General features: G+C 41.7%; 1 protein-coding gene across 2 annotated transcripts in view; it reads right to left on the reverse strand.

Moving 5' to 3' along the window:
• The window catches only part of schip1 (schwannomin interacting protein 1), a 126,868-nt gene that overhangs the window by 22,082 nt on the left and 88,611 nt on the right, over positions 1 to 16,175 (reverse strand). Inside the window, exons 1-2 of one of the 2 annotated variants that reach the window (XM_072464121.1) lie at positions 11,461 to 11,721; positions 9,893 to 10,594 (exon numbers count right to left, since the gene is read on the reverse strand). In XM_072464121.1, coding sequence (XP_072320222.1) covers positions 9,893 to 10,594; positions 11,461 to 11,472 — 714 coding nt within the window. In that variant the 5' untranslated portion in view covers positions 11,473 to 11,721. Of the gene's footprint in view, positions 1 to 9,892; positions 10,595 to 11,460; positions 11,722 to 16,175 lie in introns of those variants that run through there. The other variant, XM_072464120.1, reaches the window with a different exon arrangement.

The raw sequence follows: 16,175 nt of genomic DNA on the forward strand, positions 1-16,175 counted from the left end.
GAGAAGCACTGACTGAACGACATCATGCAGCAGAACAAAGCGTTTTGAGAAGGAAATGGCTGAAACATGATCGCTCAAAGATGTGGTAATGAAACAAACAAACAGATAATAGTGTGTGTGCTCTTTATACGTGATTATAAAGTATAACATGAGACTATTATGTCAAGATGTTTCAGTTAATCAATAATCACAATGATTCAGGTCACAATACAACCTGAAGAACTAAATAATAATAATTGTGTGATTTGTAGACAGCAACGGGTACGAACTATACTTAAAAAAAGTAAAAGTACATATAAAGTACTTTTTTATTAGACTGTTTATGTGACAATATCATCACTCTTTGATTCAGAAGGTTGTATTTAATAAAAATAGTGAGGAATGGTGATCCTTTAGACTAAATTCATAATAACACAACAATTGTCTATCGGGGCAGTCTCACATAGGACCTTTAAGGGTGGAAATGGTTTGTCCCAGCCTTACAACAGTGAGGTAAAATAAAAGGTTACAGAACAAACACTGGGTATTGGAAGTCCTTTCTTATGAATACAAATAGGACTTTCTCCTTTATCTCAGTGAAGCGCATTAACTCCACAGAGAAACTTTGATGTCCAACATCTGTGAGCAACGCTTTGATACCAGAAACCACAGCATCCCCCTCCTCTGTTCCATCTCCATGGCAGCAGTCAGTCGGAGACCCCCTGTGACCCTCACACAAATGTCAAGGTGACTATCTGAGTCAGAGATCAGAACACACCTCTTTATGCACAAGCTAAACTACCACACACTCTTAGTAGCAAAGCCAGACTGTGTCGTTTAGAAATGACTTTGAATTCACAGCATTTAAATCTAATGTGTAACAATTACAAAGCAAACACAGTATTTTCTAATCAAAGTAATTCATGGTGTGTTTGATGGTAGATTAAACATAGACAAACCAAAAACCACTTGTCCATAAAAACAGACTTTATTACAGGACTATACTGCTATTAAACCCCTTATAATGTATATAAATCCATACACTTCATAATGTTTTCTTTCCAGGCTTTGGCAGCACTCAATCAATTTAAATGTCAAAATATCAAGATTATCAACTGTTTATTCAATCACCAACAATATTACACCCTACTATGTTCTAGTTCTAAGAGTAGAACTAGAACTGGGACAAGTTCTCAACAGGCTAAATCAAAAAATTGTAAGGTGAAAAATTGTGAACTGAACTGGACAATTTATGTATCAAAACTCAAAATCTCATCTCGTCTCTCGTGCCTTGTGGACATTGCGTCTCGTCCTGTTGCCAATAGAAACACAACAGCACCAACCAAATGCTGTGATTATGTAAGTGCCCTAAATCTGAAGCCATATAGAAGAAAGATTATTAACTAGAGTCTGCCGCTCACACACGGTCCACAGTCTGTTACTGCGCGCTGCACAGAAGAAGCGATAAAACGACTTCAAACTAACTAAAAACACGGCTGTCATGTGCCACAGTCGCACCGAGGGGTTTGTGGGCTCAGATCCTTCACTGCACATCAGAACAGTGCTCGTCAGGCCCTGTGCGCATTTCACTCGGTTTGTGCATATTTATGAAAGTAATAATGAAAAGCACGGGAAATGTCGAGTGATCAGAGCAGCAAAATGAGCAAAACTTTAGGGAGTTTGAAAAAGGATGTAGGTGAATGATAATCTAATGGAAAACACATCAAATGCATTCCTGAAGATTATGTACTTTCATTTTTAGTGTATTGATTTCAATCGTCACATTTTTTCATAAGGAAACACAAAAGTAGGGATAACCTAATTATTTTACTTGTCAATGATTATTACTTTTATGGTTAGTCGACTATTCAAACTATTATTTCTATTGTACATTGAGACTTTTAAAATACATACTCAACAAAATGGTGGTTGAATAATGGTGACAGAACTTTTATATGAAGAATATGAATCTAATTATGTATCTAAGAATATGTATCTAATTTCTATTGATGAAAATCAGAAAAAGTTTATTCTAATTTGTCATTTCTATTTAATAGTGTTGTTGTTGTTGTTGTTGTTGTTGTTGTTGTTGTTGTTATAAAGGCGGTATTTCTGTGTTTAAGAGTCTGTATAGTCCAGAAAAGGATTAAGGTTATTAAAATGCAAAGATTATTGATTTATTTTGCATGATTATTTTTTATAGTCGAAAAGTCAGATTCAATTAAAGAATAAAATATCCAAATCACTTGTGAGTAAAATGTTCAAGTCGTTAACGTTTGACTAAAATTGAACACAAGCCTAAATGTAAAATGTTTATGTGAGTGTCACAAAGGCTCAACCAACTGAGGACAAATAAAAAGTGTCAGAAAACAACTCTCTAAAAGCGTAAAAGTGTAGTTACGGATGCCACGCCTTAAATTCTAACATAAACTTTAAATTACAGTGCTTCAAATCACAAAAATCATGTAATCACTGGTATTTGACTATGATTTCCTAATGATTATTTCCACCTCAAACTCCCAGTCACGCAGTGCAGCCTCCTTCGAGCACTTTGTCTTCTGCCAAGCCGCTCTCTCTCCTCCGATCTGCTCATTCCTGTAAATCTGTGTCTGGTCCCTCCCCGGCCCCCCCGACTCAGCAGGGCCCATGGTGCGCAGATGCTTTTAGTGAGCTGACATTTGTGCGGGCCGAGAAGCCGTGCATGCTAAAGCAGGTTGTGTCAGTGTGAGACCGGTGCAGGGCGGTAATGAGCCAGGGCTGACAGGAGGAGACTGTGGAATGATCTGCCATTCAAACTGTGTGTTTACTCGGACAAACGGACTCCTTTCCTTTCATTCTTTCTACATATTAATCAGTGAGAGATATCTCCTTAAATATTTAGGTGAAGTTGTGCAAATAACTATACTTTTATCTCATTTCTGTGATTATTTAAAGGAGGACTAATATAACTTGGTGGAAGCCTAGTATCTGCTTTTCTCCATGAAGATACTGCTTTGTGTGGAATGTTTCACAGTATGGCATTAAACCTGTCCATCTCCATCTATCTCCAAAATAGTATTAGTATTATAAGTTTAAGTTACGATTTTCCCCCTTGGCCACGGTTTGTTCCCCATCTATTGACTGTATTTTTGCAGTATTGGGATTCTTTTGTAATAATTGATAGTAAAGTGCTGTTTTTCTCACCTCAGCAACAGATGAAGCACTGAGTATGGATTAGAACAGGCCCTTATGTCTCTCTCTGCCACAAATACAGTAAAACACACACAGTTCAGTCTTGTGGAGCAGGTTTATGGATACAGGGGGAACCCTGTGGTGCTGTAGTTTGGAACATGGTCTGTATTTTAAAACACGGCGCCCTCTTCTCAGCCTCCCTCACACCCAAGCACTCTCTATAATTAGCAGTAGCAGAGATTTGTTTCATGTTTGCTGCCAATGTGCTCCACCCTGTAAATACACACGCAAAGTCACATACACAAGAGCATTTTGAAATGTTGCAAAAGGAAAAATGTGACATAAAAGACAAACTAAGGTAAGGGTGCTGATTTTAGAAACTAAAATGGTGTATGCTTAATATAGCCTTAAAACAACTGCATATTAAGTACTTTATAGACAGCAAAGACCAAAGTGGATAGTGAGCATGATTCGGGGCAACAGTTTCATAACCTATTTGGGACAGTACTATTACAGTAATATCTAAGTTGAGTTCTTTTATCTGTATTAAACGCAGAATATTTCGATCTCATAGTTCCTTATTTTATTTCAGTATTGCAGGTACTTCCTCAATATCAGACGCATGAATAAGAAACACAAAAAACAAAGAAAACTTGGAAGGAATTTGGAAAGCATTTGGAAAGTTTACATTGTTAAAGAAAGTTACAGCCACTAGCTTTAATACATGAGTGGGAACTAGACGTCTATTTTGTCTTTGCCAATTTCCCAGCAGCCTCCTTCATACCGTAAACCTTGTTCCTTTATCCTCGGCCCGCGGTCTTATTTATACAGCTGGACGACGCTGTGGATGTGTATTTTTATAGCGACGCTGCGCTTTGTAGCCTGACAGGGCTTTAACGTTATGGCTGCATAAATCCTGATTTCCTCCGCAGCGTGCACTGTCATTCACAGTCCAACACTTCAGTTTTCTTTCAGGCCACAGAGGCACCAGACAAATAAGCCCCTGCTGTAGTTTGAGACTGAGAATAAGCTCTATAATACGTTGTACCAGCATGAGGATGAGAACAATTAGTAAGTGGGAAGGCCTGCCTCGATAATTACTATATCGACTTATTGTTCAAAATATGATGGAATGGACAGTATATTTGGGGTCCATCAAAGCCAACAGGAACTAGACTTGTAGTTTGAACTGCAGTATCTTATTTGTTCACTGGTTCACTGCCTTTATGGAAACCTTGATAAATTGTTTATACCATAGTCATTTTAAGGCCATTAAAGCTCGGGTACCTGACTTTCACAGGGATAAGTCTTTAAATCTGTCTAACCTGTTCCACACTCTCACAAATCCTTGGGCACATGCATTAACTTTAGGCACGTGTATAGTTTTAGAAGAGCTTTATTCAGACAGCGAAGTGAACCTGGGGTGGACCACCCAAGCACAGCCAATCAGAGCGCTGCTTTAGGCTCTTAATTCTGGTTGGACGAAAAAAATAAACTTCATTATTAGATGCAGACCGTGTGCCGCAGCCTCATTTTGTCACAATGTCCCGTTCAAAATACAAAATAAATACATTTACAAAAACAAAGTCGGATATCTCAGCTACATTAAGTACTCCGGTGCTATCTTACAATAACTACACCTTAATTAGCTTTAAAAAATACTTAATTTATAGTGAACAAATAGTTTAGAATGATTTAGGCTTAGTAAATACTTCATAAAGAGGTTAGGAGTTAAGTTATTGATTAAATAGTTACATCTTTAATAAAGAATATTTAAGTATTTGTCCAAGCTTTATTAAGGCTAATAACAGTGTCAATCTCTGGGCTTGTCTCAGGATGAATCAGAGGGTGTGCTGCTTACATGGTGGCACACGAAAACATAAGTATGTGCCCCCGGAGGCTGTGTCTTTAACACTACAACAGCCTTTTCAGTTCCACCAGCAAGTCTAGATATATTTAATGGCTAATTGTTACTCCGATGACGTCATTCTTCAAAAACGAGTCAAAACTTCAGGCAACATCCGAGAAATGTATCTTTTTTACTCACATTCTCTATGACCTATATTACTTTATTACAGGCTGATGACTAAATTGTACTTCGACACATGATAAGAACACTTGGCTTGTTGTCTGGACAAACATAGCTCTTTCTCTGCTGTAAGTTAGGATATACAATAGTTTGCATAAAGCGCTACAAACAATCAGACGGCAGCATTCAAAGTGTGTAGACTCTAACCCTTAGGCCGTGTGACAGAAGCTAACTAACGTATTAGGCAAGAGCGAGAACTGTCATACCTTTAAATCTACTTGTTTAGATGTGCATTCTTCTTATATTTGATGCAGCTGTAGTACACTTGTGAACAGAAGAATGACACATGCAACTGTATTCAAATCTGTATCCAAATGAACACTGCCACAAACAATAGTAATAATATGTTCCTGGGACTTGAGCAGATGCCTTTGTGCAGAGATTTGTGCCAGCATCAACCTGCTCAAACAGAAAAAAACCAACATGCACAGACAGCAACACAGCTGGTTCTACTCAGCTTTATGCCTGACATTTCAAACTTTTGTCTTGGACACAGCAGAAATATGCAATGCCTTAAGATATAATCTGAACTTTCTGAAGTTATTTTAGCCCATGGGCATACAAGTCCAATAATACATTAAAGTAAGATGCAATACCTGAGTTAGGTGCCCAACTTGCTGTAAAGAATCCAACGTTAAGCTGAGCAGTCGACACTCCACATAAAACCGAAAAAGGGGAGATTTCCAAACATGAGTTCACTGTCTAAGCATCACGACCATAAAAGAGTCTATGGTGAAGACTGACTGGGCGTGTGGTGTTTAAACTTGTACCACACTCGCTTGGAGCCAAAGGGGCAGAACCAAAACAGCACAGGCCATCTACACCTGGTCCAGGCCCACACCGTGACCCCTCCTACTTCCTGTTCATGCATACTTCCACTGCATTTGCGCCCTGCCACTGCACATGCATACCACTTGTTTTTCCTATTTTGTGCCTCTTTTGGAGCCGCTTCAGAGTGTATTTATAGCAGTAGTTCTTCTCTTGGCCTCTCTTACGTGGCACAGTCTGAAGGTAGTGGTTATATTGTTAGGCTGGGGTGGACGTGTAATCACAGAGTGCACTGTGACGTGTATCTTTCAGACTCTCTCTCCACCATTGAATCTCTTTTTTTACACATTTATTGTATTATCTTCTTTTCTGTGGTCTTGCAATTGTTCAACCTAATCATTTGACTGATTGTTGACATGAAAATATAGTGCATATGAATGTTGTGCCTTGGAGAACTGTGGTCCTCATGTACAACAATTCATTTTATAGAGCTTTTTTTTTTTTAGATCTATTTGATGTAAGCCACATTTAAAGAGCCATAAAAATGTACTGGTAGAATTGCATATCTAAAATGCAGACTATATTAAAGAGGATATATGCAAAATCAACTTTATTGAGCTTTTAACCTCAACATTAGTTTACTCTAAGTGGTATTTTGTGATGCATGTTTAAGTAATCCTGTATTGTCCAGTGCCTGCTGTGATTATTTGAAAAAATGAAGACTCAGAGTGAAACATGTAGGGTTCTAAAATGTCACGTAGACACTTTTCAAAAACAAGTAAATAATCTGCTTCTTGTTACAGTGAAATGTCACAATGAAGAGTTTATCAGTTCTACAGTTTTGAGCAAGAAGTCAACAGACCCGTTTCTATTACTACGCTGTTTTAGATCAATTTTAGATCAATATTGCAGTTTACAATGGCCAAAATGTAAAATTATGATGTACCAATACTTGAAATGTTTCCTTCAAATCAACATCTCAGTTGCAAACAACATTTCAATCAAATAACAACAATTAAATGCTTTGAAGGTTGAGAAGAATTTCAAGCTTAAAAGAGCCTAAAAGTATATTTGTAACTGATACTAAAACTATTCAAAATAGATACTCATTTGAAGAGGTAGCAATTGTTTTGATCTGTCATATTAATTGAAAGAGAAATATTTTGTGCTGAAATCAACTTCTATTTTAGAACTTTGTGGAATTAAAATCAGTAATATATAGAGTATGGAGCCTTCTCTTAGTATCAGAATCGAGTTTGAAATGGTTGTATTGTGACAACACTAATGCACGTTTGAGTGTATTTATTGTTGTACTAACTTCTTGTTATTTTTTGATACAATTAGGTTGGAGCTATAGAAGGTCGAATGAATAACTTGTATGACTCACTATATTATACACAAACTAACTACTTAAGTATTTCACTCTGCTATTAATTATTAACTAACTAACTATTATAGATTTTTTTTTAAAAACTTGATTGTACAAGAATCATTTTTGGAACTATCCTATTTTAGGATAATTGTGTCAGTTCCATAAATGTGTTTCTATATCATCATTTATCATCAATATGTTCTTCAGCTATTTGTGGCACTTCAAATTTTTTTATGATGACAGCCGAACATGTCACGCTCAAATATGCAGAAAACAAGCAGTGACAGCAGAGTGAGTGAGCTCCGAGCCTTTACCCACACACTTTACCCACGGGCGCTTTCTGAATGGTGTGACAGGGTGGATCTGGTTGTGTGCTTTGTGAGACTGAAAAAGAAATACCCTGCAGCCATGGATTTAATCACCTCCCAGCATGCACCTCTGTAGGTTGAAGAACAGCCATGTATGGAAAGTGACCCTTCCTCACCTCTGGACTGTCTTGAAAAGGAATAATATTATTATTGTATAGCTTTCAGGGCGTACGGCTAATGTTGGGTTAGGGTCAGCAATAACTCTAGAGTGTTAAAGATCCCTTAGGGCCCCTCTGTGCCACGTGCCTCCTGAGTTCATTAGGACAAAACTGCACACAGGACGTCCCTGGTGTCCCCTCCCTGGCCTCCACCCACAGCCGCTATGCAGATGTTGAGATTGCACTAGAATAACCCCTTTCATTGAGCGACCTGCACTGACATGTCTGGCTCATAAATATAGATGGAGTTTAATATTTTAGAGCATTTTAACCCTGACCTTAAGCAGGCAGTGGAAATGTTTGATTAAGAACCAGCACACAAAAGTCACCTCTGTCGTTCAAAGCAGATGTTTTAGGAGCTCTACTGAACCATGATTATTATCCCCCCTGATACCTCTGATACACCCAGACTTGACAGACCGACCCCTCCATGCATCAGTACTCTCACCAAAGAGTGGACATTTTAAATATTTAACTAGGTTTGAAAACTGTTGGCACTTTATCTCTTGAGGACAAACTAACCCACAAAATATAACGAATAAACTCAAGATGCTCGATACACAAGCCTCAGTAAAAAGACATCGAGCACACAGGGTCAATCAAGGTATTTTCTTTTGAACTATAGTAAAGAGGTCATGGAGGAATAAACAGAAGGATAGATGAGACATTGGATAATACAGCATTTTGACACAAATTAATGCTCACTATCATGGACTGCAGCTCTCCATAGGGTGACCTATGGGATGAAGGGCCAGCACAAAACAGCACAGTGGTTTTCAACACAAAAATAGCTGACTTGTTTTTCATTGAATAGTTTTGGATCAAACTGCGCTGCGACGAGTTGGCCACTGTCCAGGGTGTACCCCGCCTAAGGCCCGAAGTCACTGGGATAGGCTCCAGTCACCCGCGACCCCGAAAGGGAACAAGCGATAGAAAATGAATGGATGGATGGAGTTTTGGATCAATATTGCGATTTTAAATCACACCAGCATTAGAGCTGCTTATCTCTGTTAGTGTTTATATTCCATTATAAAATCATTTAGCTGTATGTCTGACAAAAATGGTCAATGTTTACCTCCCCAGACTAAAGCATCATTCTGCAGTGAACAGTGACACTGGCACAAATGGTTCTATGGCCTTGAATTGGTTCTTTCCTAAGATATCTTCTTTCCTCCCGAGTCCCCTCCTCTCACCCATCACTCCTCCCCTGCATTCCTGACGTGCCTCGAGGAGACAGGGGGCCTCCAGGCACAAAACACACCAAACATTTACAATGACACCAACGTGCCCATTGTCTTTGTGCACAAAGCATGTTACTTAGAGTAAAGAATAGCAGGCCTGCTCCGAGCTGAGTCGAAGAATGGTGAGCAGGGAAACTTTTAATTTATAATATGACTTCAACACACATACGTGGCACAGATGTAGTTATTGTGTTAATGCGTTGTGTTTTTTTATTATATTACAACTAGATTCTGAGCTCATGTTACCCTTACTGAAAAGCCATAAAAGAATATGCCTCTATTTAGACTGGTGTGACAGTGACCTCTTTTGGTGGAAACATGACATAGCAACAACACGCCATATGTTCATGGTATTAAAATAAGTATGTGGTCCATAATATATTTTTAAGACTTTCTCTTCACTGAAATTGGCTTTGTTTTTGGACGTCCTGGAGGCTATGCACTTCCTGTTTGCGTCATGCTTCACTGCAGTAAGAACAACTCGATCTATATCCTGTCTGTCCCCTGCTGCCTCCATTTCCCTCCAACTGCGTCTCCTGGCCTCATGGTGGTCAGGGTAATAGCTGTGCTATAGCTTAAAGCAACATTAACAGACTAATCCTCACTCATTTCAGCCAACATAACCTCATGTTTGTGGATCTGTCTGACACAGATAACTGTAGGATTAACAGTCACCCATAGCATCACAACACTGACACACACATCACATGATCTCACAGAAGCTGGGCTGGAGCATGCAGACTTACTGAGGTGTAGTTGGTTTTGCCAGTGGTGTAGTTGTAGTTATGGTTGAGGTTCTGGTTTTCCTCCTCTCTGCACTGCAGACCAGCCAGATGTCTCTCCAGAGCAGCCCAGTCCATGGTGGGAAGAGGCTCCTCGTCCACACTCGGGTCCAGCCTGTACCTCCCCGTGTGCCCCACTGTCTCTGCTGCACCCCTGCCATAGCGGCTGACTCGGGCCTGCCCAGAGCTGCGCTGTGAGGTCTCTGTGGCCTCCTGTCCTACTCCAAGAGGCTGCAACTGGCTGCTGCGTGGCACAATCATATTTCCATTCTGTTTAAGTTCCTCAGGGCTTGAGTTGCCTGAGGCTGTATGTCCACTGGGGGTCAAGGAGGCTGGCACAATCTTCATATCGTGCAGTTCATCTTCCAGGCTGTGACTACTCACTGTCTTTATGTAGCTACTATCATGGTCACTGGCCTCATCACCTCCTCCGCCACCTTCCTCTGGACCAGGATGCTGTGAGGAACTGTAGTTATCTCGGTACTCGCTCTCCCACTCCTCAATAACCTTCTCTTTGTAGTGCTGGTAGTCCTCATCCTCCTCGTAGTCCTCCAGAACCCTCAAGTCGATGGACGGGGAGCAAGGCGTCACCTTGTTGGAGTTTGACTCGGAGCTGGAGCGACTGGAGGCATCGCTGCCCAGGTCCATGCCATCCTCCCGGTAATCCTGCAGCAAAGACAGCAAGACAACAGTCAGACAGGGCCAGGGAAAAAACAGACGAGTATACAGGGATTTCAAATGAGTTGGTCAGATATGGTCACGCCAACAACAAAGCACTTCATTTCTGAGGAAACTCATCTTCCTTTTGTAATAATTTCCTTGATAAAACGTATTAGCGCTTAGTCCACTTTTATAACACCAATAGCCCATTAAAAGATATTTTATTATTGATGAAATCACAATGAGATAGCATTCTGTAAAGAAACATGAACAAAACTGTCAGTCAAGTTGCTTTGTGTTGACTTGAGCTCAAGCACAGAAAATGATTAGTTCACATCTTGCGTAGTTTACCACCATCACAAATCTCCATACGACCCCGGCCTCTCTCAAAGGAATCGATCTTTATTTGAGAGCGTACCATTATAAAGATTCATACCACTTTAAAAAGCAGAGTTGTAAAATGTGCTTGATTAGGTGTGAATGATAGAGTAACTACACAAGAGTTCAGAAAGCAGTGAGAAGTAAACTATTTCAAATTTGTTCTTTATATTGGGTTTATTATGACTATAACATACAGCAGAATGTTCTTGTAATGAATGCACAAAAGGGCCACACGACATAGCTGGGTTACTGTGTTTGCACAAGGCTAGACAGAATGTTAAAGTGGATTACAAATCCCTTTTGAGATTATTTTCTGGGATATGATGGTCTTTGACACAAAACCCCCTGAGAGCCCTGAAGGGAGGGGAGGGGCTGTAGGGGCTCAAGCCCCAGTGTTTACAATGAGACAACTTCCTAAACATACTTAGCCTCCTATAGTCCTCATGCATCTTGCTATTTCACTAAGAAACGTTTGCGTAAAACCATCTTACCCGAGTGTTCATGGACAGAGCAGATCCCTACGGTCACCAGTGTGTGTGGTGCGTGCACCGGGCTTTCATTCTCCTGTTTCCAGCCACTAAAAGTCAAATAAAGTGCATTCACGAGCAGCTTCTTCTCTCGTTAAATCCACCGGCCGTTTCGCTCACACACAACACAATTTGAGCAAACCTTTCTTTTCAAGAGGAGATCGTTGTACAGTTTTCGCATGAAGCGCCAGCGAGGTTGTTCCAGATATGATCACGTCAACGCGGCGGTCAAACGAGGCCGATTAAAAGCGGTCTAATCATTGGGGAGTGAACGGGAGAGAACGGGAGAGAACAGGAGAGAACGGGAGTCCGCGAGGAGAGCGTGGCCAGGGCGCAGAGAAAAAGAAACCCCGGCAGGCGCGTTAAAGCTGATCCGCTGTGGGATTAGCCCATGAAGGGAGGAGGACAGGGCAGGAGGACCAGGGAGGACCGGGCAGGAGGACCAGGGAGGACCGGGCAGGAGGACCAGGGAGGACCGGGCAGGAGGACCAGGGAGGATCAGGGAAGAGGACCAGGGAGGACCAGGACTCCACAACAAAATACATGCAAATTGACAGCTGTGGCCCCCCACCCTGCCCCTGCCGCGGGGGGCACGCTGGGTGAACTGGGGGGGGGGGTTAATTTGTGTGACCGGCTGCCCCCTGAATAGGATCTGAAGGGACGTAGATCAACGTAAAGCACACGCCCATGGATTGCGTGCAATTGGAATTTCTCCACGTTTAACAATTACACACAATTACTCTGCCTTTCGGAGCGACTGCGCGAATAGAACGTTATAAAGTAATCATAACGCATTTATTCCATTTAGTTAGATGGAGTTAACCAAACGGCGTGGCGCGCACTCAGACTGCAGAGTCATTTAAAGGCTACTCCTAATGATGTAATGTTTCCCCCCCCCCCCAAAAAAAAAAGAAAAAAGTCCCCGCGGGAGGACGCGCACATCACGAGAAACGCCCAGCGACAGTCCGCACCTTGAAGCCACCGGATCCCGCGGTATTTACTTACTGTCATCGTGTCAGCCGCGCTCCTCGGTTCAAGACATGGTCACGGCGAGAACCCGAACTGCTCCCGGCGGCGGCGGCGGCGCGTAGTTTCACGGCGGCTCGAGTTGACTTAAAGACGCGTAAAGTGTGCGCAAAGGCGGGTGTTGCGCCTTTTAGACGGGGAAATGACAAGATTCCGGTGAAAAAGTCACTGGCACCATCGCCCGTGAGTGTCCACCAGCTCAGCAAGGGAAGAAATAACGGAATAAAGAAATACAAAAAAAAAAAAAAAAAGAAACAAATTCCCAGCAGCAGGTCAGCTCCTCCGCCTCTCCTCGGCTCCTGCACAGCGCACGCACGCGTCAGAGGGAAATAAATAGGATGTGAGTTAAGTGCGTCTCCGTTATAATGTAGGGTAGTTCACGCTCCGTCGCGCTCATCCAACCAGACAAGCCGTAATGCCGCCGCTATTGCACGGGGAAGGCGACTCGGGAGAAGTGGGAGACGCGCCCGCTCCTTATAGCCGCGCGTGGTGACTTCTAAAGCCCGTGTCTCTCTCTCTGTCGCAGCCCGAGGGAAGAAGGAGAGGAGAAAGTGACGAGGACAAAACAAGCAGAGCCCAGCCTCCCCTGCACCCGCTGACCTTGTGAATGGCAGCGAGGGGGGGAGAGAAAACAAGGGGAGGGAGATTGATGAAGGAAACGAGGGAAATTGGTAAATTATTAACACAATCCTGGTTGTGAATTTAGAAGGTGGTCACGTGGACGTCCATCCGAGACGAGGGTAAATGAGCTCTGGAGGTGTTCACTTGATTGGAGGTGTTGGACCAGAGAATGTGGTGGAAGGCTATATGAGCATCCCTTTAAGAGAGCAGGCAAGTGTAAGTGTAGGTGCACAGATGCCACAACAAGAGACATCAAGCAAAACATTATGAGCACCTAGATTTGATGAGGAAGATTTTATGACCAACTGCCAAAGAAGAACTATTTGAGACTATTATATGTGATAAAACGTAAATATTTGATTATATTTGTGTGTTAAAAGTTATCTGCATCATTAGCCTGGGGGGAAGGAAAGGCATGTATTTCTAATGACATGTGTGAAGATGTTGTAGAAGCAGCCGTGAGGAATGTTCCTCCCATCCTGGGGACCAGATGGGTAGAACATTCACCAAGGTTTTTATCTCTAAAGATATGTCGGTGTAATCCCTCATTCGTCCAGGCGTGTTCCATAGTAGAAAAAGCTTCAGTTGTAGTCATCTGGACTCAGTTAGAAAAAGTAGACGTTTCGACTCTCATCCAAGAGTCATTGTCAATAACAGAATTTAGGTCGAGAACTCCGATATTAATACTGTTCTGTGGTAAGACCCGCCCATTGGGAGGAGCCTTCCTGAAGTAGAAAGAGTTGTTGGTTTCAACAGAAACTCCCCCCTTGTATCTACCGAGCTAGCCTATTCAGAATCTTAATGGGCTGTTAAAACCTCTTTGTCTTAGTGAGACCCTGGCTCAACCACCCTGAGTACCTGATTAGCATTTGAATGCCCTGGTCCTTTACCTTTCCAGGGGTTCAGTAACCCATTATAGATAACAGGAAAATTAAACCTAAGCCCTCCATTTCTGTTTAAAGAAGGTCTTTCTTTTTTAACAAAAATAGCTTCCTTGACTCCTCTTTCAAACCATCTTTTCTCCCTGCTTAAAACCTTCACCTCACCGTCTTCAAACGAGTGATTAGAGGCTTCAAGATGGAGATGCACGGCACTCTGTGGACCTGAACTAGTATTTCTTCTGTGCTGATAAAGCCTCTTGTGTAGAGGCTGTTTCGTCTCACCTATGTACCGTTCTTTACAGCTTTCTTCACTGCATTGGATCGAATAAACTACATTGCTCTGTTTTTGAGTCGGCAATTTGTCCTTTGGGTGAACCAGTTTTTGTCTTAAAGTGTTGCCTGGTTTAAAATAAACAGGGACTTCGTGTTGTCTAAAAATTCTCTGCAGTTTTTCCGACAGGCCAGACACATAAGGGATAGAAACACCCTTCCTTCTCTGTTCAGTTTCCCTTTTGTCCTGCTTCTTGGTTCTCTTCACTCTGTTGAGAGCCCAAGCGGGGTAACCACAGGCTGAGAGGGCATTTCGGACATGTTTTTCCTCTTTCCTCTTGCCCTCTGAGCTGGTGGGCACACCTTGAGCTCTGTGTTGTAAGGTTCTGATCACACCCAGCTTGTGCTGTAGTGGGTGGTTGGAACCAAAGAGCAGATACTGGTCCGTGTGTGTAGGTTTCCTATATACTTCTATTTGGAGTTTCCCGTCCTCTCCTCTCCAAATAGAAGTATATAGGAAACCTACACACACAGACCAGTATCTGCTCTTTGGTTCCAACCACCCACTACAGCACAAGCTGGGTGTGACACGAAGTCCCTGTTTATTTTAAACCAGAAAACACTTTAAGACAAAAACTGGTTCACCCAAAGGACAAATTGCCGACTCAAAAACAGAGCAATGTAGTTTATTCGATCCAATGCAGTGAAGAAAGTTGTAAAGAACGTTACATAGGTGAGACGAAACAGCCTCTACACAAGAGGCTTTATCAGCACAGAAGAAATACAAGTTCAGGACCTCAGAGTGCCGTGCATCTCCATCTTGAAGCCTCTAATCACTCGTTTGAAGACGGTGAGGTGAAGGTTTTAAGCAGGGAGAAAAGATGGTTTGAAAGAGGAGTCAAGGAAGCTATTTTTGTTAAAAAAGAAAGACCTTCTTTAAACAGAAATGGAGGGCTAAGGTTTAATCTTCCTGTTATTTATAATGGGTTACTGAACCCCTGGAAAGGTAGAGGACCAGTACCAGGACATTTAGATGCTAATCAGGTACTCAGGGTGGTTGTCACAAAGACAAAGAGGACTCTAATAGCCCATTAAGATTCTGAATAGGCTAGCTCGGTAGATACAAGGGGGGAGTTTCTGTTGAAACCAACAACTCTTTCTACTTCAGGAAGGCTCCTCCCAATGGGCGGGTCTTACCACAGAACAGTATTAATATCGGAGTTCTCGACCTAAATTCTGTTATTGACAATGACTCTTGGATGAGAGTCGAAACGTCTACTTTTTCAAACTGAGTCCAGATGACTACAACTGAAGCTTTTTCTACTATCTCTAAAGATAATACCAAAGAGTCGTAAAAGACAAGTGCCTTGATGTGAAGCTGACCAATGAGAAATGTGACCCGCCTTTTTTATGTGTGATTTTAATAAAATGACTTGTAAGAGGGAGGAACGCTGAGAGTGATTTTGGAAAGTCGTTCAGGTTGCCTACAACATCTTGACTCGGCTAAGCCTTCCTCTCCCTTGCAAGCCACACAAAAGACTGACGTTTCTGTGTTGTTTAATATTCTAAGTTGAATTATGTTCTCTGACTGTTAAGTAATAGCATTGATTCATGCGTAATTTCTTGACATTATAACTTTTGAGTTCAAACCATTTGATAAGAAGCAAAGTTGTTTGCTTGAAGGATAATCAGCCTTCTTCAGCATCACCTGTTGATATTTCAGCACCTTTTTTGTCAGGACAGTTACTGCACAATGGCTGCAGTTTAGTCGTCACAAATTCATATGCTTTTTGTACACTTTCTTTTTTAATAATGACAATACTGCATACTTCGGTGCCTTTCAAGATTCTATTTATTGCTTTATTTAAATTCATTGCACTG

This window comes from Eucyclogobius newberryi, unplaced genomic scaffold (assembly GCF_026437365.1).
Source record: "Eucyclogobius newberryi isolate DKJ021-1_F unplaced genomic scaffold, fEucNew1.0.hap1 SCAF_10, whole genome shotgun sequence".
NCBI classification, from domain to species: Eukaryota; Metazoa; Chordata; class Actinopteri; order Gobiiformes; family Gobiidae; genus Eucyclogobius; species Eucyclogobius newberryi.